Source organism: Gopherus flavomarginatus, chromosome 1 (assembly GCF_025201925.1).
Source record: "Gopherus flavomarginatus isolate rGopFla2 chromosome 1, rGopFla2.mat.asm, whole genome shotgun sequence".
NCBI classification, from domain to species: domain Eukaryota; kingdom Metazoa; phylum Chordata; order Testudines; family Testudinidae; genus Gopherus; species Gopherus flavomarginatus.
In genome coordinates, this window is record NC_066617.1 from 271,593,473 (window position 1) to 271,621,360 (window position 27,888).

At 42.1% G+C, this 27,888-nt stretch overlaps 2 protein-coding genes and 1 long non-coding RNA gene across 5 annotated transcripts in view; 2 read left to right on the forward strand and 1 right to left on the reverse strand.

The window, feature by feature from the left end:
* The window catches only part of SLC15A1 (solute carrier family 15 member 1), a 64,789-nt gene extending 62,937 nt beyond the window's left edge, over positions 1-1,852 (forward strand). Inside the window, exon 23 of the mRNA XM_050937597.1 lies at positions 1,445-1,852. Within this exon, the coding sequence (XP_050793554.1) occupies positions 1,445-1,639 (195 nt within the window). The 3' untranslated portion in view covers positions 1,640-1,852. The remainder of the gene's footprint in view (positions 1-1,444) is intronic.
* A 1,179-nt stretch (positions 1,853-3,031) lies between these two features.
* Positions 3,032-17,119, reverse strand: LOC127050787 (uncharacterized). Its single transcript, XR_007774280.1, has 3 exons — positions 16,945-17,119; positions 6,935-7,007; positions 3,032-5,850 (listed from the first exon to the last, which is right to left on the reverse strand). It is a non-coding gene; the product is annotated as an uncharacterized LOC127050787 (long non-coding RNA).
* A 155-nt stretch (positions 17,120-17,274) lies between these two features.
* The window catches only part of STK24 (serine/threonine kinase 24), a 127,083-nt gene continuing 116,469 nt past the window's right edge, over positions 17,275-27,888 (forward strand). The window contains exon 1 of one of the 3 annotated variants that reach the window (XM_050949817.1): positions 17,275-17,486. In XM_050949817.1, coding sequence (XP_050805774.1) covers positions 17,445-17,486 — 42 coding nt within the window. In that variant the 5' untranslated portion in view covers positions 17,275-17,444. Of the gene's footprint in view, positions 17,487-17,701; positions 17,884-27,888 lie in introns of those variants that run through there. The other 2 variants (XM_050949826.1, XM_050949834.1) reach the window with 2 other exon arrangements.

Sequence of the window (27,888 nt, forward strand, 5' to 3'; positions counted from 1 at the left end):
CACATCCTTTCTGTAGTGGGAGGCCCAAAATTGGATGCAGTACTCCAGATGTGGCCTCATCAGTGCCAGATAGAGGGGAATAATCACTTCCCTTGATCTGATGGCAATACTCCTACTAATGCAGTCCAATATGTTGTTAGCCTTCTTGGCAACAAGGGCACAGTGCTGACTCATATTCAGCTTCTCATCCACTGTAATCCCCAGGTTCTTTTCTGCAGAACTGCCTCTTAGCCAGTCAGTCCCAAGCCTGTAGCAGTGCATGGGATTCTTCCATCCTGAGTGCAGGACCCTAAAAGAGAAATTATTACAGTGAACAGGAGGAGGGGAAGACTACTCCTGCAAATGGTAGAAGCTCAGGTGGGCTAATGGGACAATAATAGGGCAGCCCATGAAAAACATGTTTTTAATCTCTACCCACCAGGGTTCCTCTGCTATCCACAGATGAGGCCCTCAGAGTCCCTTTCTGCCCTCCCATTGTTTAAAAACCTCTACCTTCAGCACCTGGCATCAGAGTCACTGTTCTTCTGGCCAAAGAGGACTAGGCAGGATCCCTTCAGAAAGTATCAGTGCCACTCTAATTAGAAGGCTTCAGTTCAGGGGGAAAAAATGTCCCCCTTCTTAAACGTGGGCTTTTATGACATTCCTGACCCCTGCTAGGCTGAGCAGCAAGAAAACAAAACATGATTAATTAAGGTTTTCCACTCTTGAGTATTTATTTATTTATTTATTTTGTTATATATTTGTATTACTGTAGTTCCTAGGAGACTTCGTCATGACTAGTGTTCTATTGCACAAGGTGTTGTACAAACACAGAACAAAGGCTGAGTGAATGTGAGGATTCGAACTGCAGTCACTGCAATCAGTAGAAGTTTTGCCATAGACTTCAGTGGGAATAAGATCATGCCTGTTTAGCTCCCACTAGGGCAGTGGTTTTCAACCTGTGGTCCACAGACCCGGAAGGTCCACAGACTATGTCTAAGATTTCCAAAGGGGTCCGCACCTCCATTCGCAATTTTTTAAGGGTCTCCAAAGAAAAGAGGTTGAAAACCATTGCACTAGGGTAAATATAGTACTAGACAGAGAACTGTATAGAGATTCATCTGCAGTCAATCAGTAACTCTACAGCATCACCTGGAACAGACTGCAAAGCCTTCTCAGCATGTCCAGACTTTAAACTTTGGTTTATTTTTAGATGTACATGAGATAGATGGACAGATCTCAAAAGTCCAAAGTGCATTAATTTGGGTACCTAGTCCCTTCTAAAGCCACATCATAATTTTGTGTGTGTGTGTGAGAGAGAGAGAATATAGCTAATATAGCTAGATAGAGAGATAGATAGAATTATTGTCTAGGAATGTCTGCTTGTCTACAGTAAAATAGCATTATGATAGTGAACCATAGAAATGTCTATAGATAAATAATGTTAACATTTGTTTCTTTACAGTGGGCAGAATATGTGCTGTTTGCTGCTTTACTGTTGGCAGTTTGCATTATATTTTCCATCATGGCTTATTTTTACACCTATGTGGATCCAGTTGAGATTGAAGCCCAACTTGATGAGGATGAAAAGAAGAAAATGGAAAATGAGAAAAGCACTTGTGAAAATGGAACTGGGCCTATCTCTCAGAGTGAGATGTAAAGATGAATTCAGAGCTTAATGATGTAAATTTATGGCATCTCATTAACTACATCCACAGTAAGAGGAACTGGAGTATCCTTAACAACCATTGGATGGGCTCTCTCATAGGAAGGGGGAAAGAGCATTGCTCATTTAAAATGCAGACCCTCCTGAGGAGCAAGATCAAGAGCTTAGTCTTTTGTACAGAACACGATACTCCAAGAAAACTCTGGAAACTTGCTCCCAGCAGAATTTGCACTTTAAAAATGGACCTGAAGCTTAAATCCCAAAGCATTAAAATACTGAAATTGCACTTGACAGTGTTGAAGAGTTCCTGTGATGAAAAGATGTATTATTTTTATATTGTATTGTAATTTTATATTGTGAAAAGGCAAATATTAATTAAAGCCAAGCCGTTTGCACAGCCCCAGCAGCCCACTATTATTCAGGAACAACTGGTCAGTGGAGTTTTGAAAATCCTTTTTTAAACTGCCTTACAAATAATGAATGGAAAAATGCATGGATTGATTATAGAAAGCTGTGCATACTGTATATGTTACCAGTTAGTATTACACTACACACCCCTCCAACCCACCTGTGCACTCTATCTACCTATTTAACTGCTGGTAACTTTAACCAAATATTTAGACTCAGCTGGCCACCAAGATGAAGACAAAGGAGAATGGAACTCTGGATGAGCAGTAGCATCTAAAATAAAACTCACATAATGACAAAATAATGTAGTTTGAGGTGTTTCTTTGAGGGAAAAAAAGGAGTTGAATATAGTGTTTCATGCTAAGGAAGAACTTTAGACCCCTACCTTGGAATGGATTTGTCAAGATGTTACAGCAGGCTCCCCTGCCAGCCTCTCTTTTGCCCACTAAGTTTACAAACAGAAGCAAATAGTTCCCATTGAGGACAACATCTTCTGCCCAAAGTGTTGTCCTTAACAAATATAGCACTTATTTACAAACTGTTAATTCTTTTCTTTTAACTTTAAAGTAATAGTTAGAAAAAGTATGTACAGATAAGTATACACAGGTACATCATATGCTACTCTAACAGGCATGGAGGTAAGTATATGGGAAGCGTTCAAATAGGATAAGAGGGATAAATCTTCAGCGAATCTGTGAAGAATTGGCATTTTTTGCAATTTTAGGTTGGTCAAAAGACTAATGAGTGGGCTTCTTGGTTATTTAGTTCTGAAGCAGATGATTTATTTTTAATTAGCTTTGAAGAGAGAATATAATATTGCAATGCCCATTGGCAAAAGTTGTCATGCTCATGGTGCGAGTGGGGACAGGAAGAGTCTTACGGTATAGCAGAATGTTCAAGAAGGTAACAGAAACTTGCCTCATTATCTGATCTCAAAGATCTATGCAAATCCCATGTAAACAGAAAAATTGCAGCATATTTTTCATTTTCATAAAATACATTTAATGCAGTGTGAATCATGTACATTTTAATGCTATTCTTCTGTGAAAACATTAAGTAATCCAGGTTTACTGCCTTATTAAAATTAGAGATGAGTTGACTTATACAACTGTATTAGCAGGGAATTTTCAAATAGCTTGTTATGCACACAGCACACAGCTATGACAAACAATGCAGTTAGACTTTACATCAGCCGCAAAGCATTAACTACACTACAGTAACTTCATTTGAAGTATGAGTATCTCACACAAATGTTTTCACTGGTGGTACACCAGCTATCTATCCTAATAATTTACAATAAAAACAGAATAAAAACAAAAAACACTTTTTTTTTTCCTTTTCCACCTTCCCTACAAACTCATGTCATAATGACTCTCTAGCTGATAAAAGAGATCTGGATACCAGGCTTTGGATCTAATCAGTATTGCTGCCTAAACATCCAGATGAGTCACTATAAAGTGACAAGCGTTTGTCTCTGCCTCCACAGGGATTGAATGTCCAGTCCCTGCTATTCCAGGTCAAGAGTGCAAGAACAATTTCTGAAGTTGACTTGTCACTGTCTGGTAGAATATAACGCTACTTAGACCACCAGTCTACTTGGAATGATATTATATATTATACTTGGAAGGACATATATATTTTTACTGAAGACAGGATATGCTCATATTAATCAAATGACAATATGATACATTGAAGTTTGTCATAAGTGCTAGGCTGATTATAAAAATCTACTGTAACTTTGATTAGAAATGAAAACTGTGTACGTGCAAATTGATTTTAATCTTGGTGTATGAATTTATATTTCCACATGCTGCTAATGTTGTATATTACACAACACAAAGTTCTGCTATATTATTCTAAAATCATCTGGCTTGTTTAAATGAGAATCCCGGACTCCACTGGGACATTTAGAAGTTTATGTTCAACATTAAAGTGTCTTATACAAACCAAGTCCTTGCTACCAGGTATTCTTTTCAGTCCTTCTGCTGTGTCTGACAGCAACATACTGCTTGGGGTTTTTTTATTCTGTAGGCCTCATTAGGGTTTTGAACTAATAAAAGGGTAAATCATCTATAGCAGGGAATATTATATATCCTCTGCATGTAATTGCAGTGTCCTCATTTAACACCATTAACTAGTGCAATTTGTCTATCATAAAAATCAGAGATTTGCTTTTATTTGTATGGTGCTTATCATATCACTGACCCTCTTACACAGGATAGGGTAATGATGACAAAACAGAGAACTGCCTCCAGTGGCCCAGAAAGAACAAGCCAATCTGTTATCAAAAACAAAAGCCAAGCCAAAAAATAAATGCAAAATGGAGGCCAAGCCCTCAAAGGCGAACAGATCCCAACAAGTCTTGAAGACAGTCACAGAGGCCAGGATGCACAAAAGCAGTTAGGCATTGCAACGCTGATTGTCACAGCACCTAAATTTTAGGTGCCTAGAAAATCACCGGAATTCACAAACTGTAAGTTAAGCGCTTAGGCTCCCTATAAAATGCATGGGGAAAGACCAGCACCTTGGAATGATTCACAGAATCATGCTAGGCAGGGATCTGTCTAAGCTAGCCAGTGGAAGATGCCAACTGGATGTGTGGAGGACTTTTAGCCCAGTGGTTAGGATACTCACCTGAGATGTGGGAGACCCCGCATTCAAGTCCCCCCTGTGCCTGAGCAGGAGAAAGGATTTGAAAAGGGATCTGCAACCTCTCAGGTGTGTACTCTAATCATTGAGCTATTCTGATGCAGTGCTCCCTCAGTCTCTCCTGTTAAAATTGATGCACTGTAAATAAATAATTACATCATCACTGGAACATGGGAACTGGGTGTCCCACATCCTTGGTGAATATTCCAACCATTAGGCTCAGTGTGCAAATGCGTGTACAGCCCATTCCCTGGAGAGCTTACAATTTCATTTGACAAGACATGTAAGAAACAGAGTCGGAGGGAGGATGAGCATATTAGCTAGCCTGTGGAAAACACAGGTTCCTATTATGTGCTTAACTTGATGTTCCAAAACATATACATGCATTTTAAAATGTTTTAGAAATAAATATCACCAATCCCCACTGGCATCTATCTAGTCATTATCATCTGGCAATTTTCTGTAGCCATCATGGTAGAAGTAAGTCTTGGGGAGGGATTTAAATGGGGAGAGGGCTGGGGCTTTACAGACTAGTTTTGTGAGAGTGTTGCATACATAAGGGATAGAGTGAAAGTATAAAATCATTTGTTTGAGATGGAGACAAGCAAGGGGTCAAATCTGTCATCACTGGTGAAGCAGGGAAAGGACACAAGATATAAGAGCAGACAAGGAGGGGCACATTTGTGAAGGGCCTTAAAGTTAATAACAGCAGGCTTGGAGGGCAATAGGAATAGGCACAGTCATACACGTTGGGCCCAGATAAAGGATTACTTCAATGAGATGTTGAATTGAATCCACAATTTTTTCTGCAACCAGGACAGCCCATGGAGAATGGGTGTTATTGTTTCCCTTCACCCTACATACGAAAGAGCACCTAGATAGCCATATTCTACACACAACAGTCCCTGGATCAATTTCAAAGTGATCCCAGTCAGTGCAGGAATAAGTTTACAATAATTGTGCCTTTTTCAGTTTTAGGTTGGAATGACCATTGTGAGATCTATATTAGAAAGAAAAGGGCAGATGTTCCACACAATGCAGCAGTGTCAGTATATTTTCTGAAGTGCATCACAATACTGTATTCCATGCTGAAAGAATGACACAGAGTGATGTCTTGCAAATTCTGGACAGGAGTGTCAGCTCTCTTCCTGTAAATAAAAAAAAAGAAAAGAAAGAAAAAGAATAGAAAAAAAGGGAGCCTCCGTAGTCAAACAAAAAGAGAAAACATGTTGGTAAGACTATGAGAGGGAAATGGTGCTTGAAAACACAACAGGTACAGTGATCAATACCTATTTCTGATTCTGATCATTCCTTTCACAATTAGAAGCAAGTAAATGCCCAGGAGATGAAAAAGGAACCTAGATTTCCAGCTGTCTGCTCATACATATTCTATGTTTTTGCTGCTTTTGCCTCTTCCTTGCAAGCCTTAACTGACTGTATTGTTCCTCCTTGTTTAGATCTCTCCACACTTTCGCGTTATCTGGCAAGTTTTGTTGTTGTTTTTCTAACTCTAAATTGGAACATTCACTTCATGTAGATTGAAATGTTTATATCTATGGAACAATGAGGACTAGATTACTTTAATTCTTGTAATTTCGTTTTCTTGAAAATCAATACCTTCACAGAGCTGTGTTCTAGTTCTTCCCTATTGGTAAAAAAATAGCTAAGGGATGGCATATCCTTAGGAGGGAGATCCTATTTTCTAGGGTCTTTTCTTCATAAGAAAATTGTATCCATTTAACTCAACTTTAGTTAAATAGTTGCAACCCCCTTGGGTGGACACTTTTTTTTTGCTTTAAGAGTGTGCCTTATATTGATTTAGCTTATACAGGTTCCTTACTAACATAAGATGAATTGATAAGGTAGGTTAAAACAAAATAAGAGTGTCCACACATGGGGGTTGCATGTATTTAACTAAAATGAATCAGTTCAACTTTTTCACATAGACAAAGCCTGGAGCACTGAATAGGCAGAGCTACCTCAGAGAATATAGAATAAAAAAGTGAATGGGGAGAGATAGGCTGCATCATTGTATTATTTCTTCCTTCATAAGACTCAAGCTCTGTGGGTTCAGGAAAGGGTAAGTGACTAGCATACTACAACTCCTCTTCTGCTTCAAGAAGCAGCAGTTAATTTGTCCTTATGGTTTCACACCCCCTCCCTACTCTAGGGACAGAATGTACCCCCAAATGTTAACATTAACATTCCAACTGCAAGAGAACTCCTACTCACTTATAGTTGGCCTTCTTTACTTCTCTGACTCATTGCAGGCCCAGTTCATCCTTGGTCTGCCGACCCAAGAAAGCTGTAAAGCAAATGGATCCAGCCAGTGAGGAATTATCCCAACATAACAGGAGTTTCTGCATCATGTGAAGCTGGTGTACTGGCTCTACCTCACAGCCCCAGATGTAGGAGGCAGAGAAAGAGTGCTGCTAGGCTACTGCTATTCCCAGCTTCTGGGACAATGGACAGACAGGAACAAGTCAGAGAAGCCCAGACGCTATTTAACTTCCACTGCAGACTGAAGCAGCTTCCTGATGGCTTCAGAATAGAACAGACCTATGGCTTAGGGCCTCTTCTTGTCAGGGGGACCCTCCTCACAAGAGCTGTGCCAAGTAAAGTTTGGGTGCATCAATTAATCATGGCTTGAAGTTGGGTATAAGACATTTAAGTATATTTATTTTAAATTCTTATTACAGTTTTTACCTTGTGCAGCAGAGATTCCATTTTTTCTTTTATCTTTAAAATGGACAGCATTGTACATGTCAGATTGTAGGGTTTTCAGTTCAAACTGTCCCAGAACATTAGTAGTTTTACTTGTATAGATACAGAAAGGGATCTAAGTATCATTGTTCAACCACTAGGTGGCAGAAAAGCACATATTAATAAAGACTTTAAAGGGGTAGCATCACTGGATTTGATTTATCAAAGGACTAATTGCTTAGATATTTTTTTAATAAGGATTATCATTCACAATTATCACAAGCACTATCTAATACATAAATATAACTAATTGCTAATGAAAATTACAGATTTTCTATATTTCTAGAAAAGCAAAAGCATTCTAACTGGTTGGTTCAAAGGATACCCACCAGCAACCATGTTAGCAGCCATCTCTACATAAAGCTAGTCTCACAAACAATAGCACAAAATTTTGAAAAGCGGTATTGTTTTCAAATAGAAAATACTAAAATACTTATCAAAGACAAAAGCTGACCACAGTGCAACACCCAACACTGTTATACTAAGAAATGTTAAAATCACATTAAAATTAATCAGAGGTGGACCCAGACCCAAGAGATGTCTGGGGCTAATTAATACCACTTCAATTGAACTAGATTATAGCTTATTAAAGTTCTTTACTTTTCAGGCCAGAACATCACACAGCAAATTAAAAACTGGTGGTTGCACTAACCTGGCAAATAAGAAGTGCCAAATAACTACGCAAGTTATCAGCTTACAAGTGCAACTCTAACTTGTCTTTTTAAAAATAGAATTCATTAGCAATATATAACCACTGAAAAGTAAATCACAAAGCTGAACTTCATGATTGAGTAAAACTACAGTCAATCAAATGAAAATATGATAACTAAACCAAATGCAGATGTACACAGACAGCCCTACAAAAGACAGCAAATAGGTTTATAAAAAAAACAAATATTATGATTGAATCAAAAATATCCCTGAGGTGGAAATAAAGAAAAAAAACAATTCGGCCACATTTACAAAAATACTATTAATATTTAACAATTCCATTTCAGTACTACAAGGTACATGAGATCCAGGCTATATTTATCCAGCAAATCAAGTTGTATTATATAGTAATGTAAGTAATAATTACTACTACCTGTTTAAAGACCTAGAAAAAGGTAAAGAATGAACTGAACTACCCTGGCTGAAGAGTTTCTGTATTTCTCCTGTAAGAACTGATGCCATCAACTACATAAAGAAGAAACTTGAACTCTGGTACTGAAAGATTTAAAAAAAATCCCTTTCATTTTACTTCTAAAATGTATATACAATTGTGAGGCTACATTTCATCGCAGGTCAAACGTGCTGTTTGATAAATTTACTAACTGAAACTAATTACTATCTGTAACAAGTTCACTCAGGTCTCCCAGATCCTTGACTAGTCCACTGACTACAAGAACATTTTTCCTCTGCTGCAGTTTCCACCTTTGGCTATTAGAGTGGACAAGCAGAGTGCCCAGTTCCTGTGTCCCTGCGGGGCAGAGCCTTAGCACAAGCACTAGTAGCAAAGCTACCCACCTTCCCAAGCTCGGCAGCAGGCATCCTCCATCTGTGCGGGGAGTGTGGAGGTTAAGACAAGAGATCAGAGAAGACCACTGCCTTGCAATCTGGAGACGGAGCATCTACTGGAGCCGACTAAGGGATTGGGAACCATAGGAGTGGGAAGTTGCAGGAGTTTTCTGAGAATGAGCAAGGGCTGCAGAAGCCTGGTATGGGGACTAAGAGAGTGGGAAAATGTGAAGCTGCTGGAGCCTGCTAGGATAGAGTGGGACAGGAACTGGTGGTTGAAGGAACTTGCTGGGTGACCTGCCAGTGGGGAGCAGTGGAATCGGAGGGAGAGGAGATAGGGAGCTGGTACACAGCTCCCTGCGTTTTTGTGTGTACATATTTGGTATGCATTCTAGGTTGAATTTTCAACCTGTAATTGTCACACATGCATTGTGAGGGTAACTGGGGGGAGTTCCTAAAGCAGAACACAAATCAAAAAACATAATTTATTCTCTTTTTATCATGTTCGTAGGCTAATCTCATGTTCTGACTCATGATTTTTAAACTCTTGGAGATGGAAATATTGCAGATTGTTGGCACTAAAGACTGAAGCCTGCTGTTTAGCTACTGAAAAGATTGAATTCCAACAGTGCAGGCATTCCCACGTTGCCATGCTGTAGTATCTCAACTCTGCAAGGAACCATCTCTGCAGATGTAAAGGCAGGTAGAGAGACAAAGTTTCAAGCTTACACAGAGTTCTTCTTCAGGTTTGGGAAAATATTATTAATTATTATTAATATTTTATTTTATTATTTTTCTGAGACCTGAAGAAGAGTTCTGAGTAAGCTCAAAAGCTTGTCTCTCTCACCAACAGAAGCTGATCCCATAAAAGATATTACCTCACCCACCTTGTCTTGCTAATATCCTGGAACTGACATGGCTACAACAACATAAAGGCAGATAGGTGAGTTTACAGTCACTCTTTGGTTTCCCTGTTCAGATTGAGGGTACTTAGTAGTGCAAGTTGCGAACATGGACTGTGTGGTGAAAACTACATTGGAGCTACCAACCCATTTCACATAGAACATCAAAAACCCGGCAAGATGTTAATCTCTTTCAGTTGTTACTACTGACCCAGAGGAACTCAGTGCAATGACTCAGAGGTACAACTATTTAAACTTACAGATGAATTACCAGGTGAGTAAAGTGCTAAAATATTGGCGAGCTGCATGCCAAAGGTTGCCTATTCCTTTTAACTTTTAACTTTTACTTGACCAATACTTGCCATAGTTTTGTTATCCAGTCATTGCAGGGCAAGCCTCTCTATTCAACTTACTTCACATGGGCCATAATACCGCCAGCAGGCAAATATTTTAGATCTGTGGTAAAACTTATTGTCATGAGACACAGTTGTAAGTTACTGCAGCTCATCAGTATCACTGGGTCAACCTTAATGGATACATTAGTCTTTGGATTATGCTATCTTGTGATGGACATATTTATCAGTTTGAGAAAAGAATTGGTGTCCTCATTGTAAAAATGAAATATGAAAAGAAAACTATATATCATTTTGCTTTCGTGTTTTTTTCTTTGTTTTAAATAAGAAACAAGATTTAATTAATTCAGACTACTTGGGGAAAAGATGCTAAGCAGCATAATCAAACAGTCTCATGTTTCTTAATGAGTTCTAGGTCCCCATCCAATTTTAATTGTCTGCCTGGAATACTAAAATACTTGCAGGCACAAGATTGTGCACATTATTAATAATAGGCATACCATATAATAGCGTTTTGTTCCATTTCCTGTTAGATCCCAGTGCTCATCCATTATAATTCTCAGTGCTCAGTTATAAATGAACTTTCTTTAGTTGGTAAGTATGTCAATGAAACTATAATTTTACTTGAAAATATACCATTGAAGGAAATTGGATATATGTAGAACAGCATATTGTATATAAACATATCAGCATACTATACATTTTCTTTAGGAGAGACACACAAAATCTAATTAGTAATTTTTTTCAGCCAATATTAATGAGATAAACAGTTTTACTGGTAAATTTTCTTTCTTCAATAGACAAGATCAGCCTCTAATTAGATGGGTTGTTTTTTATGTCATAATGTGGACATGCACAAGCAATCATTGTAATTGAAGAAGCCAACTGAGGTGGTCCTGAGGTTTGTGGATGCTTCCTTAGCCATGAATAGTTGACAAAAGTATGGTTACAAGCTGAGAGGTCCGAGACAACATTTGGCTGGAGCGAAAAAGATGAAGGAAATGAAGTCTACGTACACTTATTGAAGAAAACAACTTTTAACTGAAAAGTGCAAACTACAACACAGAGAGAGTGTCTGTTTCCAAGGAGAACTACATTTCAGAAACAGGACAGAAGAAAATAGATGTAATTCTGTGGTAAGCATTAGAATAATCCCAAAGGAAAGGCATTAGAGTCTGACTTGATCGGAAAAACTCCATTTTACAGGAAGGAAAAATGGTTTATTCTCAGGCTAGGCAGGATCTGTCTTGTAACTACAGGAGTTGGGATCTGTGCAGTTTTCTCTCAGTACAATGTGATAGATGGTCACAGGAACAGAAATTGTAAGTACCATAGCAAGGGTTTATAAAGAATGAGTCTTGCTAAATACATTTGCTTTAAAAATAGAATGACAAAATGTGTATATAAAGAGAACACAGTACATATCATTAGAATCCATTCCTGTTCAGATTTGAGAGTCCTGAATGACAGTCTCCATGAGTACAGTATTTCAGCCCTTTCTACCCTCCTGACTTTGATGTCTGAATACACAGATATTCATCCTGAATCGGAAATGTCCTACTGGAGGACAGTTGTGATCATGTTGATGGCACATCTATAGTGGGTGATGATGCATATATTAGAATGATGAATATAGTACAGCACAGTTGAGGGCATGGGTCTCAAATTGTGGTCAGTGTTGAAGATGAATGGTGGAAAGGAGATATGGGATGGAATTAAAATGATTTAGGGCGCCTTCACTTTGCCTTTCCATGGAGTTGGTTAAGGAAAAGGTCAACCTTATGCCTCTAATTTATAATTTAATTACTTTGTTTATTTTTGAAAGTGAATTATAATATTCTTTATAGGCTCTCTAGCTTTTAGTTATTGGCAGGCACGGATAGCCTGAACTGCACTTTAACAAAAAGTTATTTTTGTCCTGGAATATAAATTAACTTCAATAAATAACAGGAATTCCATTAATCACAGTTCTTCATTTGAGTTTTGTTATGAAAGTTTATGTAGGTCTGATTCCTTAATCTCAACTATCCTTCCTTCAGGCTTTGAAACACAACTATATACCAATAACTAATATAAAAGATAAAATGTGAACTGATGGCAGTTTCCAATTTCACATATAGCTAACTACTAGATCATATAATCTGACTTAAAAGTCATGAGTACAAGTGAGGTATTTTTTCTGATATTATGCACTTGAAGAAAACTATTCAGCTGTTTTCCATTTAATCAAGACCAAAAAAGAATCTGAGTAATTTTCTTACTGTCTGAAACACACCATTTGCCCCGATGTTCAAGTAACTCAAAAACAGCTAAATAGATTTCCTTCTAACTTACAGAGAAATTCACCTTTAGCCAGAGAACAAATGCAAGAAATTTCACCTAAAATTTTCTTTTTGAAAAGCTGTAAGTGCCTTCTCAACCATAACTATTGGGCCATTGCTATAATATGTAAAGGGACTGATTCTGCTTTACAACTCACCCCAAACTTTGATGGAAAAGTACCAGAGTAAGGGGAAGCAGGAAAAGGATATACCAGAAATGTTTAGGGTTTCTTATAGCCAGCTTGAATAATAAAGTCATTGAAGTTTCTTTATTTTAGTTTTATAGATTTTGAGTCTGATTCTTCTTATTTATACCAGTACAATTCCACTGACATAAGAGAAATGTTGTTGGACTGCAAGGGTCCTCAGTAGGTCATCTAATCCAGTCCTCTGCTCTGAGGCAGGACTAAGTATTATCTAGACCATCCCTGACAAGTGTTTGTCTAATCTGTTCTCAAAAACCTCCAATGACGGAGATGCCACAAACCTCCGGTCAGGGTCCCCCCCCCAAACCCTAGGGTACAGATGTGGAGACCCGCATGAAAGACCCCCCTAAGCTTACGTTTTACCAGCTTAGGTTAAAAACTTTCCCAAGGCACAAATTCCTTTCCTTGTCCTTGGACAGTATTGCTGCCACCACCAAGTGATTTACACAAAAATTCAGGGGAGGGTCACTTGGAATCCCTAACCCCCCAAAATATCCCCTCCAAGCCCTTTCAACCCCTTTCCTGGAGAGGCTTGAGAATAATATACCAACTGATTGCCTTGGCAATATGAGTACAGACCAGACCCTTTAGGACACTAAAATCCATCAGGTTCTTAAAAAAAGAATTTTATTATAAATAAAAAAAGTAAAAGAATCACACCTGCAAAATCAGGATAAAAGGAAACTTTACATGGTAATAAAAAGATTTAAAACACAGGGGACTCGCCTCTGGACTCAGCTTTACAGTTAAAAAAACAGGAATAAAACTACCATTGTAGCATAGGAAAATTCACAAGCTGAAACAAAAGATAACCTAATGCATTTCCTTGTCTTACTTACAGTTTCTGTAATTTTAGATGGATCATTCCAGGTATGTTTTTAGGAGATGTTAAACCTGCTTGGTCTCTCCCTCCATCCAGTGAGGGAACAAACCCTCCTCTGCCCTATTTGAAAGTATCTTCTTTTCTCATTGGTCCATCTGGTCAGGTGCCAACTAGGTTATTTGATCTTCTTAACCCCTTACACGTAAAGCGATTCAGTACAGCTGCCCAGGAGGGATTTTATGCTACCCTTATCTCTATGTTTATGACACCTCCCTAAGTAATTTGTTCCAGTTCTTAACTATCCTTACATTTAGGAAGTTTTTCCTAATGTCTAACCTCAGTCTCTCTTGCTGCAATGTAAGCCCATTACTTCTTGTCCTGTCCTCAGTGGTTAAGGAGAACATTTTAACATTCTCCTCTTTATAACAACCTTTGACGTACCTGAAGACTATTATGTCTCCCTCCTCTGTTTTCTCTTCTCTGGATTTAACAAACCCAATATTTTTAATCTTTCCTTGTAGGTTATTTTCTAGACCTTTAATCATTTTTTTGCTCTCCAGTTTGTCCCTATCTTCCCTGAAGTGTAGTGTCTGGAATTGGACACAATATTCCAGTTGAGGCCTTATCAGTGCTGAGTAGAATGGAAGAATTACTTCTTGTTTCTTGCTTACAACTCTCCTGCTAATACAACCCAGAATGATGTTGCTTTTCTTTTTTTGTTGCAACAGTATTACACTGTTGACTCATATTTAGTTCGTGATCCACTATAACCGTCCTGCTGCAGTACTCCTTCCAAGGCAATCATTTACCATTTTGTATCGATGCAACTGATTATTCCTTCCTAAGTGAAGTACTTTGCATTTGTCCTTAGTCAATTTCATTGCATTTATTTCATACCATTTCTCCAGTTTGTTAAGATAATTTTGAATTCTAATCCTGTCCTCCAAAGCACTTGTAACCCCTCCCAGTCAGGTATTACTCCTCATTTAGTAATAGGCTTACCCTGTCCTTGGTTTTCCTCAAGCTTCTAATGTATTTGTAAAATATTTTCTTGTTACCCTTTATGTTCCTAGATAGTTTAATCTTGTTTTGTGTCTTGAAATGTCTTAATTTTGTCCCTATATATTTGTGTTGTTTTTTATCTTAATCATTTCTAATTTGACCTAGTTTCCTCTTTCTGAATGACTCTTTTTTGAGTTTCAGGATGTTGAAGATCTCCTGGTTAAATCATAGTGGTCTCTCATCACACTTTCTATCTTCCCTATGCATTGGGATAGTTTATTCCTGATTTGTGGTATGTCCACATTACAGAATATACCAGCATAACTCTGTTATCATAGCTATGCTGACATAACCCCATAGTATAGATGCAGCCTATTGACTGACTGAAAGGTTTTCCGCTGGTATAGAAACACTGTCTCCTTGAGCAATACATCTATGGAAACATTCTTCCATCCATGTAGGTATGTCTACACCTGAGGTGTGCTTTTTCACACTCCTGACCAACAGAGCTATGTCTACCTAACTTTTAAGTTTAGACCCAGCCTTATGCCAGTGTGAGAGGAGAATCAGGTCCTCTGTGTGCATGATCTCTACTGAATGGGTGAGGTTATAATAAATGACTGGTGTTAAGGAAAAACCTTGACTGCTGGTAATAGAGGAATATGCATATGCACCACTGCTGTCTAGTAGGATAGAATACGATCTACTCAAATGTTTATTAATTGGCAGTTATCTCACCTGCTATTCAGAAGTTTACAAAGAGGGCCCAAGCCCAGTGAGCTAAATCCAAGGCACATCACCAGGGTAAAGCAGATAAAAGAGGTAGTAGCTGCAGGGCTGGTGCAAGGATGTTTCACGCCCTAGGCAAACTTCCACTTGCGCCCTCCCCCATCCCCTCACTCTGAGCCCCACCACGACAGGTCCCCCCCACCCTGAGGCACCCCCCCGAGCTCACTCCTGCCCTGCGTCCTCCCTGAGCACGCTGTGGCTGCTTCACTTCTCCCACCTCCCAGGCTTGTGGCACCTAAGCTGATTGGCACCGCAAGCCTGGGAGGCGGGAGAAGTGAAGCAGCCACGGCATGCTTGGGGAGAGGGGAGGAGGCAGGGCAGGGGTGGGCTGGGGCGGGGAGTTCTCCTGTGTGCCGCCCCTCCACCACTTGCTGCAGGAGGCCCTCCCTGCGCTCCCCTGCCCCAGCTCCCTCCGCCTAAATACTGGCGGCGACCGGGGCAGCCGAACAGCGGCGGCTCTAGACATTTCGCTGCCCCAAGCACGGTGGCATGCCACAGGGGGTGCTCTGCCGGTCGCCAGTCCCGCGGCTCCAGTGGACCTCCTGCAGGAGTGCCTGCGGAGGGTCTGATGGTCCTGCGGCTTGACCGAAGCCTCGGGACCAGCGGACCCTCTGCAGGCAAGCCGCCGAAGGCGGCCTGCCTGCCGCCCTCCCGGTGACCAGCAAAGTGCCCCCCGCGGCATACCGCCTCAAGCATGCACTTGGTGTGCTGGGGCCTGGAGCCACCGCTGCAGCCGAAAATCCGGCCGCCGTCATTGCTGCCAAAGAAAATGCACCCTCCAAATCCTAGTGCCCTAAGCGACCGCCTAGGTCGCCTAAATGGTTGCACCGGCCCTGAGTAGCTGTTTCCTGTACGTCAAGCGGCAGTGTTATGTAGTTTTTGGACAGAAGATACCAAATTTGATGTCATTTAAACTTACTGGAGCTGATGACAATAGATATTTATGAGGCTAAAAGTAGGATAACCGTGTGGTAGCTAGGAATTTCATTATATAGTACTGTAGTGAGCCTTCAGCTACTCTGGGGGAAGGGGGTTAGAATGACGGAGAATTAACCTGGAGCCTCTTTCACTTGGATGTGTGCAGGGCCGGCGCTCTCATTTAGGCAGCCTAGGCACTAGCCTAGGGCGCCAGAATAATTGGTGGACACTGTTTTGCCGGAGGGGGCGGCAGGCGGCTCTGGTGGAGCTGCCGCAGTGGTGCCTGTGGAGGGTCCCTGGTCCGCGGCTCCGGTGGAGCTGCCGCAGTCGTGCCCGCGGACGGTCGGTTCCTCACACGGCTCTGGTCAACCACCTGCAGGCACGACTGTGGCAGCCCCACCGGAGCCGTGGGACCAGCGCGCGGGGCGGTGAAATTGCTGTCCGCCTAGGGCACTCAAACCCTTAGCCCCGGTCCTGGATGTGTGTGCGTCTTTTTATGCAAACCGGGCTCCAGGACTAGGACAATGCTCTCGACAAGGCACAGGAACACTACGCCCTTCCTCCCCAGTGCCAGCTAGGCACACAGGTACCCCAGAGGGGCTGCAACCCCTGCAAAGCACTCCGCCCCTCAGACACTGCTCCCCCGGGCACGTCCCCAGCACGCCTACCCAGAGCCACCCCCAGCGCACAACCACTCCCGCGGCGATTCGCCCCACTCAGCTGGAGACGGGGGGGGGTCTGAAAGGGCCCGATCCCCGTGAGCTTAGTCCCAGGCACATCAACGGGACAGACCGGTCACCAGCATCGGGGCGGGAAGTGCCGCGTGCCACCGGCAGACACCGCCGGGAGGGGGCGGGGCGAGCGCGCGCGCGCACAGCGCGGCAGTTGCCCTCGCCCGAAGCGGTTTGCGTTACGCTAGCAGGGCCCCCCTCCCGCCGCGCTCGACCAATAACGGCCGCTCCCGGAGCCGGAAGGAGGAGGAGGGCGGGCTCCACGCTGCGTCTGTGACGGGACCTGAGGGGCGGGGGAAGTAGCGCCGGGGATCCCGGCGCGCAGACTCTGCGGACTGGCGCCAGTCGCGCGCGCGGGGGGGGCCCGATGAGCTGATTCCCGGCGCTGGAGCAGCCTGAGAAGAGCCGACCCCCGCGTAGCGCGCATCGCCGCCGCCATGGCTCACTCCCCGGTGCAGCCGGGCCTGCGGGAGATGCCGGTGAGACTCTAGTCCCACCCGGGCGGCATGAACGGCCTGGGGGTGCGTGTACCCGTCCCTGCGGGGGGGGGGCTGCGCATCCCGGGGTCCAGCACGGAATCGCACCCGGAGACCTCGGGGGTGGGGGCGAGAGGCCGCTGCGGAGATCCGCCTCTGCCCCCCAAACCTCGCCCCCTCCCCTGCATGCTGCTGCTGCGGGGGTTGGTCTTTGGCTGGGCGCGGGGTGCGAGCAGCGGCTGCAGGGCGTTTGGGGGGCGAGTCCCCAGGGCGGTCGTGGCGCTGTCGGGAAACGCCGCTTCGCTCTGGCCCTGCCCCGTCAGTTCCCGGAGAGGAGCCGGGGCTCCGGCGGGGGCTGCTCGCTTGGAAACAAGCTGCGCTTGGCAGAATAAAGCGCAAGGTGCGTGCACCGTGCGGCTGAGCCCCTTTCGTGCCGGGGGAGGCGCGGGGGAGGGGGGTTGTTCCGCAGCGCTACGCTCCACCCCAGAGCCCGCCTCTTCCAGGCGCTTCTCAGTCGCCTTCAGCTACTCGCTCCTCAGCTGAGTTTGGAAACACAAACCCTCCCTGCTGTGGGGGAGCGTCGCCCTTCAGTGCTGTCGTGCCCATCTCCGTAGGATGGGCTTTGGCAGGCGGGGGCTGCTTGGAGGGATGGTGTTTGGCCAGGGTGTTCGGGGGTTTTGTTCTGTCCTGTGAGAGGCTTAGTTAGAACTGGAATTTGCTGCTGGAGTTACATTTATATTGTGACTTGTTTCTGAATAATTGTCAAGGGCTCCTGATCTCTGGGATAGGCATCCCTGTCTACTTTATTGTTACTAGTCCAAATAAAATAACAAACCACTTGCAGAGAAATCTTAAAACTGTCAGTATTTGTGTGTTGCTATGATATTCTCGGTGTATCTTTATTATACCTTGCATGCTACTTCACCAGATGCCACTTTGAGCCCCTTTTCCTCCATTTTTGTTTTGTTTTGTAATTTCCGCAAATTACCTTTGAGGTTGAAATTTTTTATACTTGGTTTCAGTTTAAAGGTGAATTTATTTCTGGTTAGTTTTCCGTCTATCAGATACACTGATTTGTTTTTCTGGGCTAGGATAGCCTGGAGGTTTTAACTGAAAACTTCACATTCATATAAATTTAGAGGAATATGTACTTGCAAAAGCACAGAGGGAAGATGGATGGAAAGAGTTAAGAAATAGTTAAACATGGCATCTACTACACATGCACAGTATTTTGTTTTTTTTCTTTTAGATTGTGTGCACTCAGTCTAGTTATCCTTGTGCTCTGCAGGGCTCCTGACTTTCATGTACTCTGCCAAGTCATTCATCTCCTGCTGATACCCTTGAAATCACCCTTTATTTTTCAGAAGATTATTCTTAGGTATTCAGTATGTCTAGGGAAAAGTTATACTATGTGAAATATAATACAGACTATATACAAAGAGGCCATATGGCTTCATGGAACTTTAACTGCTTCTGATGTTGGTGCATTTTTAAACTTCATTTATTACATTGTTGCAATAGTGAATGCTATAGTTAAAGGTCATCTGCAAGTGATTTTAAAAAAGAATTGTATGTGACTTTTTGCTTTTCTATGCTATGTAGACTTGTATGAAGAAGACCTGCTTTTCTGTGTCATTGAAGTGCAACTTACAAATGTAGAAATTTTTTTGTTACATACCTGCACTCAAAACCAAAACAATGTAAAACTTTAGCGCCTACAAGTCCACTCAGTCCTATTTCTTGTTTAGTCAGTTGTTCAGACAGATATGTTTGTTTACATTTGCAGGAGATAATGCTGCCTGCTTCTTATTTACAATATCACCAGAAAGTGAGAAAAGGCGTTTGCATGGGACTTTTGTAGCTGGCTTTGCAAGGTATTTGTGTGCCAGATATGCTGAACATTTGTATGCCCTTTCATGCTTCGGCCACCTTTCCAGAGGACATGCTTCCGTGCTGATGACGCTCATTAAACAAATAATGTGTTAATTAAATTTGTGCCTGAACTCCTTGGGGGAGAATTGTATGTTTCCCGCTCTATTCTGCCCACATTCTGCCATATATTTCATGTTATAGTAGTCTTGGATGATGATTCAGCACTTGTTCATTTTAAGAAGACTTTTGCTGCAGATTGGACAAAATGCAAAGAAGGTACCAATGTGAGATTTCTAAAGATAGCTTACCGTACTCGACCCAAGGTTTAAGAATCTGAACTGTCTTCCAAAGCCTGAGGGGGACGATGTGGATCATGCTTTCAGAAGTCTTAAAAGAGCAACACTCTGATGCGGAAACTACAGAACCCGAACTACCAAAAAAGAAAATCAACCTTCTGCTGATAGCATCTGACTCAGATGATGAAAATGAACTTGCGTCAGTACTCGCTGCTCTGGATTGTTATTGAGCAGAATCAGTCATCAGCATGGGCTCATGTCTTCTGGAATGGTGGCTGATGCATGAAGGGACATTTGAATCTTTAAAGCATCTGGTATGTAAATATCATGTGACACCGCCTACAACAGCGCCACGAAAACACCTGTTCTTACTTTCAGATGACATTGTGAACAAGAAGCAGGCAGCATTATCTCCTGCAAATGTAAACAAACATATTTGTCTGAATGATTGACTAAACAAGAAATAGGACTGAGTGGACTTGTAGGCTCTGAAGTTTTACATTGTTTTGGTTTTGAGTACGGTTTTTTTTAATACATAATACTAATTTGTAAGTTCAGCTTTCGTGATAAAGAGATTGCACTGCAGTACTTGTATTAGATGAATTGAAAAATATTCTTTTTTTACAGTGCAAATACTTGTAATCAAAAATAAAGTGAGCACTGTGCAATTTGTATTGTGTTAAAATTGAAAATATATTTGAAAATGTAGAAAACGTCCAAATATATTTAAATAAATGGTATTCTGTTATTGTTTAACAGTGCGATCAGTCATTAATTTTTGTAATTGCTTGACAGCCCTATCTATAATGCTAGCGAAGGTACATGTACTCTGTCATGTGATGGTGTTTATGTAGATGTAGGTGTTCCTTGGCTTCTCTTACATTAGTGTTTTTGTCAGTGAAACCTGTTTTACTGCCTGCATTTCTGAGACCTTTCCCTAAAAGATCTTGCAATTGTCACTATAAAAATCTGAGTATTTTAATATAATTTGATTAATTAAGGCTACTTTGTGGCCATCAACTGGCAGAGTATTAAAAAAAATTCTCTAAAATTATGATTAGTGAGTGTTAACGGATGACATTTTTAAACCTAATGTTGCATTTAATGAAGTAATATAATATCAGCTTCTTGTGAATAAAGTAATGTATTTTCTTTTTCCATGCATTTCACCAGAGCAGAGCAGGAATCAGTTCAGAGCCCTAACATGTAACTCATTCAAATTAAGGTTCATCCCCAAACTTAATCATCAGTGTGCTTTTTTTTGGGCCCTCCCCCTTCTTTACACATGACCTTTATCTTTCTACTTTAGGAAAGCTTCTCACTCACTTAAAGCATGTGGAGTTTGGCAGGGCTGGTCATTGGAAAGTCTCTAATGGCCTACAAATTAAATTTCCTCAGTGTTTTATCCCTGGAACTGTAGTCTGGATCGTCGGTTTGCAACCAGGGGTGTGTGTACCCTTGGGGATACTTAGAAGTCTTCCAGTGGGTACGTTGACTCATCTAGATATTTGCCTAGTTTTACAACAGGCTACATTAAAAGAACTAACGAAGTCAGTACAAACTAAAATTTCATACCTACAATGACTTGCTTATGCTGCTCTATATACTATTCACTGAAATGTAAGTACAATATTTATATTCCAGTTGATTTATTTTATATGGTAAAAGTGAGAAAATAAACAATTTTTCAGTAATATTATGCTGTGAACTTTTTGTATTTTTATGTCTGTTTTTTGTAAGCAAGTAGTTTTTAAGTGAGGTGAAACTTAGAGGTACGCAAGACAAATCAGACTCCTGAAAGGGGTATAATAGTCTGGAAAGGTTGAGAGCCGCTAGTCTAGATCTAACTCCAGCCTTCAGATGAGTGGGAACTACCAATTTCAGTTGAATTTCTACTATAAAATACTATTAATTAGGGCTGTTGATTAATCACAGTTAACTCACGTGATTAACTCAAAAAATCATGATCAATTTCAGTTTTAATTGCATTGTTAAACAATAAAATGCCATTGACTGAATGTACTTGTAGGCGCTGAAGTTTTTTGCATTGTTTTGTTTTTGAGTGCAGTTATGTGACAAAAAAATCTACATTTGTAAGTTGCACTTTCACGACAGAGATTGCACTACAGTACTTGTATGAGGTGAATTGAAAAATACTGTTTTTATCATTTTTACAGTGCAAATATTTGTAGTAAAAAATAATATAAAGTGAGCAGTGTACACTTGTCCCTTCCAGCTCTATGAGATAGGTATATCTCCATAAATTATTGGAGGGGAGGGATAGCTCCGTGGTTTGAGCATTGGCCTGCTAAACCCAGGGTTGAGAGTTCAGTCCTCGAGGGGACCATTTGGCAATTGGTCCTGCCTTGAGCAGGGGGTTGTACTTGATGATCTCCTGAGGTCCCTTCCAACCCTAATAATCTATGATTCTGTGTTGTAGTTGAAATCAGTATATTTGAAAATGTAGTAGAACATCAGAATATTTAAATAAATGTATTCTATTATTAACAGTGCCATTAATCATGATTAATATTACTGTTAGGGAGTCTAAACAAGGATTACTGCAGGTGGAATTTTTTGGTCTTCCTTCCCCCATCCCTTCCCACATGCACCTCAAAAGGTATAAGATTAAATCATGTTTTTGTTAGTATTCAGTTTCTTTCACTTTTCAGAATTTACAAATTGTTTCAGGAAGGTGGGCTTTCTCTTCCTGATTGATTGATTATTTATGTGCAAGATATCTGTACATAGCATTACAGGAGCAGACCATATCAGACTGCATTTAAAAGTAAACTTATAACTGTGGTTTGACAATTTGGAGAATATGTCAATGTTTAGCTTTTGAATTCTTTTTGATATTGGGGATTGTCTGTGTGTATTGTGTCAGACTTGAGAGTTCCATGTTGAATATGGGGCTTATTTCCTGCTCGGTCTAAAATTCCAGGGGATGGTGACATAGGGCTAACAACGAAAGGTAATTAAACCTTGTTGGTGCTCTATTCATGGGCAGTAGTCAACTCCTTGTCCAAAATACTTCCACAAGAGAACCAGTCTGCCCAGGAAAACTGGTAACTAAGCAGCTGATCACCTGATGAGAGACTTTGATCACCTGACAAAGGGACTGGAAGTTATAAAAGGGAGATTATCTAACTAGCTGTGCTAAAGAGGATGATAAGAGACCAGAGGAGAAGCCATGCATAGGAGGGTAGGGGGGAGGAAATGCCCTGGTCATCCTTATAAGCCACTGACTCAAATCCCAAAGAACACTCCAGAGATGGTGTATAGGTATTATATTATTTTATCTAGATATGTGTATATCTCTTGTTATTTAAAGTGTAATCGTGTATAAAACAAACACAAAAAAATCCCCAACCATCAAACAAAACGTTGCTAAGCCTGTGTGTTATATACTTCAATTATCACATGTCCTTGAAGAGGTAAATGATAAACCAGAGTGCCTTCAAGGTTGGAGCTCTGGAAAAGGGTATGCTTAAGCTAATGGAGAGCCTCTGATAGCTAGCACTAGTGATGGAGACTAGGTAGTTGGACTACAGGGACTCAGCTATCAGAAGGGGTGCTAGATGGAGGATCTGTAGCCTGCGGTTGTGTTTGGAGACCCAAAATCAGAGGCAGGCTGAGCTTCCTATGAGATAAAGATGCCCAAAAGATTGATTTCTGCTGGGATCTTCATCCAGTCTACTCATAAATACTCTTGGTATCTGAATGGTGAATTTCCAAGATGTTATGACCAAGAACCAATGTAATCTTTGGGGCTAGGTGCTACCTGTAATCAGTTTCCTTTTTGAAGAGTAGAAAAACAAATAAAAAAAAAGCTAGTGACTCAGTTGTATGTAGTGTCTGTGGACGTCTTACAAGTGAATTACAACAGTCTGGCTTGTAGCGTGGCTGCTCCTATTTTTCTGAGGTGGTAGTCTGGAGTCAGATCTTCTGGTCTTATGTCTAAGGTTAAGGCCTATGTGAAAGACCTTCTGTGTGAAGTGGAAGGGTCTTCGCGGCCTCAGAAATGGATGAAACACTGAGAAAATGAACAAGTCCGCCAGGTAAGATGACACCAGTAAAATAAGTATATTTTAAACATTGGTTTATTTCGGAGTTAGACAAATTTTGAAGTTTGAATTCAGATAACAATATTTATGATGAGGAATGTAGCCCTAAAATCAAATTCAGCTGCATTTGTGATTAGTGAATATTGTTTATACGTGAAAAGAGGAAAATCAGACAGAGAAAACATTTGTCTCAGACGGTGGTAATGTAGTTGAAAGTTTAATCTTTTTTACTTAAAGCGGAAATTCACAGAGTGGTGGAGAGGCTAGGAAAGGAAGCAATGAAGATATATATAGGGAAATCTCTGGAGGAATTAATGTAAAGGATTAGAAACATTTCAGAATGAATTATTTTGTTTTTATTTTCTCTTAGCGGCATAGAATCAGAATGGAGTAGGTTCCCAGAGAGGACTGAATACATGAAATGAAATTCAGAAAGCACAAAGGGGGAGAATAATGTAGTGTCATGGTTCTTTTTGTAGTATAGTTTCTCATGGATCCTTATGTTTATCTAGTCAATAGTTTTAAAAGAATAAGTGAATTTAGTAGTTTATATATTAGGAATGTAGAAGCATAGTCTTACCGGTTAACTGCCTTAACCGCAGGGCCGGTGTGACCACTAGGCAAACTAGGTGGCCGCCTAGGGCGCCAAGATTTGAGAGCGCCAAAAAGCAATGCCCAAAATATCTGGGATGCTCACTTGGCGCCTGCTAAATATGTAACCCTCTTCCCGCGGCTGTGCGAGGGGACCTGCGGCTTTGATCAGCTCCGGCCCACTGGGAAGTGATGTCATTCCTCCTCCGGCCACCAGGGGCACTGCGCTGCTCCGGCTCTGCCCCAGGGCCCCCACCTCTGCTCAGCCCCGCCCCCCATCCTCTGCAGCAGGGCTAGGCCTGCACTCACTGGCAGGGGGAAGTGCAGAGACCCGGCCACAGCCGCGCCGCTGGTGAGTGCTGGGTGGGATGGTTCCCCCTGCCTTCCAAGCCAGCCCCGCCCCCCTGAGGAGGCCTTAGCCCACCCTTCTGCTCCTTCCACAGAGGCCTGGGGCACCTCCCCCCCGCCTGGGGGCTGCGTAGGACTCCAGAATATTTAGGGAAGGTCCTGGTACCTGCCACCCTGCCCGCAGCCAGCCCCTGCTGTACACCCTGCCCTGTCTGCAGCCAGCCCCGCACCCCCTGCCCTACCCGCACCCCCTGTCCTACCTGCAGCCAGCCCCACACCACCTGTCTCCAGCCATCCCCTGCCATTCCCCCCTGCCTGAAGCCAGCCCCACACCCCCTGTCACCAGCTGAAGCCAACCCCACACTCCCTGTCTTCAGCCAACCCCACACCCCATCTCCAACCAGCTCCGCATCCCCTGCCTTGTTCGAAGCCAGCCATTCCCATGCTCTCGTCTCTAGCCAACCCCTACTGCACCCCCCTGCTCGAAGCCAGCTAGCCCCACACCCCCTGTCTCCAGCCAATCCCTGCCGCACCCCCGTGCCCAAAGCCAGCCAGTCAGATTATTCATTTATTTTCATTAAATATGTAGACTAAATAATGAAATTAATAAATTTTCAAGCTGAATGTGTATTAATTCTAATGAACAATGCCACATTATGCAGTATTCATTTTTTAAAGTTTATAATAAGCGATGCTCCGGGGGTAGCGGTGGGGGAGGGGCGCAAGGTGGAAGTTTCGCCTAGGGTGCAAAATATCCTTGCAGCGGCCCTGCTTAACCGTTAACTCCCACGCCAGCCGGAGTGGGCCCAGCCGTGCTGGCCAGATGGACCCTAGCCTCTTGAACAATTAACCCTTTAAATGACATATTGTTTAAATGCTTAACTTTTTAAATGGTATTTACATCCCTATTGTATATAAAATCAACAAAATACTATTAAGAATGTAAGATTGTGGAATGTGATTGCTTTTGTTGTAAGATACATATTTTGTTTATCAAAGGTATTCCACTCAACTGCAGAATAAATTAGTCTCTTCTTCTTAGTGAACAAAAATAGATATGAGAGAGATTATAATAAAAAATGATCCAGATCTCTGCTGGTATAACAGTTTGGTGTTTTTGCAGCCCAGATGTTTAACATGAGCTTGTTGTATGTGATTATATTAAAAATGAGGCTGTTATAGCAGGAAAACCATGTGGATAGTAGGAGGCAAATGTCTGGGTTTCTTTGTTAAAAGTGACAGGTAGGACACAGGATGTGAAGGTACTGAAAGTGTAGTTTCATCCCTTCACATTTTGGGAGGGAAGTATTTCCTGACAAGTAGAACAAGTTTTTTTCCTTCCACAGTAATGTTACAGTGAGGGTGCAACACCTCTGAAACAGTGGCTTTTCTTACTATTTGTCGCAACCCTAAACCTATGCTCAAACATGGCGTCTGTATGGCCAATTGTCGGTCAAAAGGTCAGTATGCGGCTGTGTGCCTCGTGCTACTGCAGGGCCGTGTGCTACAAGTGTGCTGTGTGCTACCCTATGGTGTGATGTGCAACATTATAGTGCCGTCTGCCTATTCTCGAACCTTCTGTCTGGTCAATTGTGGGTCAAGTTAGTGCCAAGTGCAAAAGAGTAGGGTGTCGTGTGCAAAAAAGTAGTGTGCCGGGTGCAGATCCTGTTTACATAGAGGGCACCAGCTCGGAACCTGGAAGGCGAAGGAGCCAATCAGACGCTGACACAAGTAGGAGTCATCAAATAAAACTATGTCTCGCGCCAAAAACGGCAGGAGTATCCTCGTGTTAGCTGAAAGGCCTGATCACCCTTTCAGCCAGGGTCTCCTCCGGATTTTGCCGGTTTGCGTCGTGTCATTTTGTTTTGTTTTTTTTGGATTATTTCCCATCAATTCGTCATGCTCTCGGTGTCTGTACTGCTGGATAGCTGCGCTTGGAATGTGGTATGTGCATTTTAATTTCTGTAAATACTCTGTTTGCTTAGCCTCTTTCCTTTTTTCCCTTCCCTTACGTGGTGCAAAGTTGTGTATACAGTATATGAGAGTCAAATTGTTGTATTAATTGCTATTGTGGTTGGTTGGTGTATTTTACAACATTCGGTTAATGCGTGTACAGTTTACTCAGTTTTGTGTATCTGCTTTGAATTTTAGTGAACAGTTGATCGTAGATCGTTTGGTTTTTTGTTGTTAGATGTAAATAGACTGTTTTAAGTTGTGTATGGTTTTATTCTGATAGTATTTCTAGTTGATAAATTACCCTTCCCTGGCCCAAGTTGTAACTTATCCCCGTTAATAAACAGCCACTCACTCATTCATGCCCGTCACCCCAATCGGGGTGTGGGCCGCCAACAACAGATCTCCAGAGTCCTCTATCCTCGGCCATGCGTTCTAACTGGTTCCAGGTATAGCCCATTTTTTTGCTATCAGCCTGAAGGTCACGTCGCCAGGTGTTTCTTGGACGGCCTCTTTTCAGCTTGCCTTGGGGGTTCCACCGCAATGCCTATCTGGTGATGTTAGTTGGCTGCTTGTGTAGTGTATGTCTATCCAACCCCATCTTCTCCTTCTGATTTCTTCCTCTGCTGGGAGTTGACAGGTCCTCTCCAAGAGGTGGATGTTACTGATGGTGTCTGGCCAGCGGATCTGAAGAATCCTTCTGAGGCAACTATTTATGAAGGTCTGGATCTTCCTGGTGGTTGTTTTGGTTGTCCTCCAGGTTTCAGCTCCATACAATAGGACTGATTTCACATTGGAGTTGAACAGTCGAATTTTTATTGCCAAATACAGCTCTCTAGAGCTCCAGATGTGCTTGAGCTTTAAGAAGGCTGCTCTTGCCTTACCAATCCTTACTTTGATGTCTGCGTCTGTGCCACCCTCCTGGTCGATGATGCTACCTAGGTAGGTGAAGGACTGCACTTCTTCCAGGGGGCTTCCATTCAGTGTGACTGCGTCATTGCTAGTGGAGTTAATCCTAAGGATCTTGGTCTTGTCCTTGTGAATGTTGAGGCCAACCTGTGATGATGTGGCTGCCACTACGTTGATCTTCTCTTGCATCTGCTGTTTACTATGCGAAAGGAGTGCAAGGTCGTCAGCAAAGTCCAGGTCATCAAGCTGGGTCCACAGTGTCCACTGGATTCCGTTCCTACGCTTGTAGGTGGATGTCTTCATAATCCAATCGATGACGAGAAGAAGGAGAAGTGGTGATGACAAGCATCCTTGCCTGACTCCAGTTTG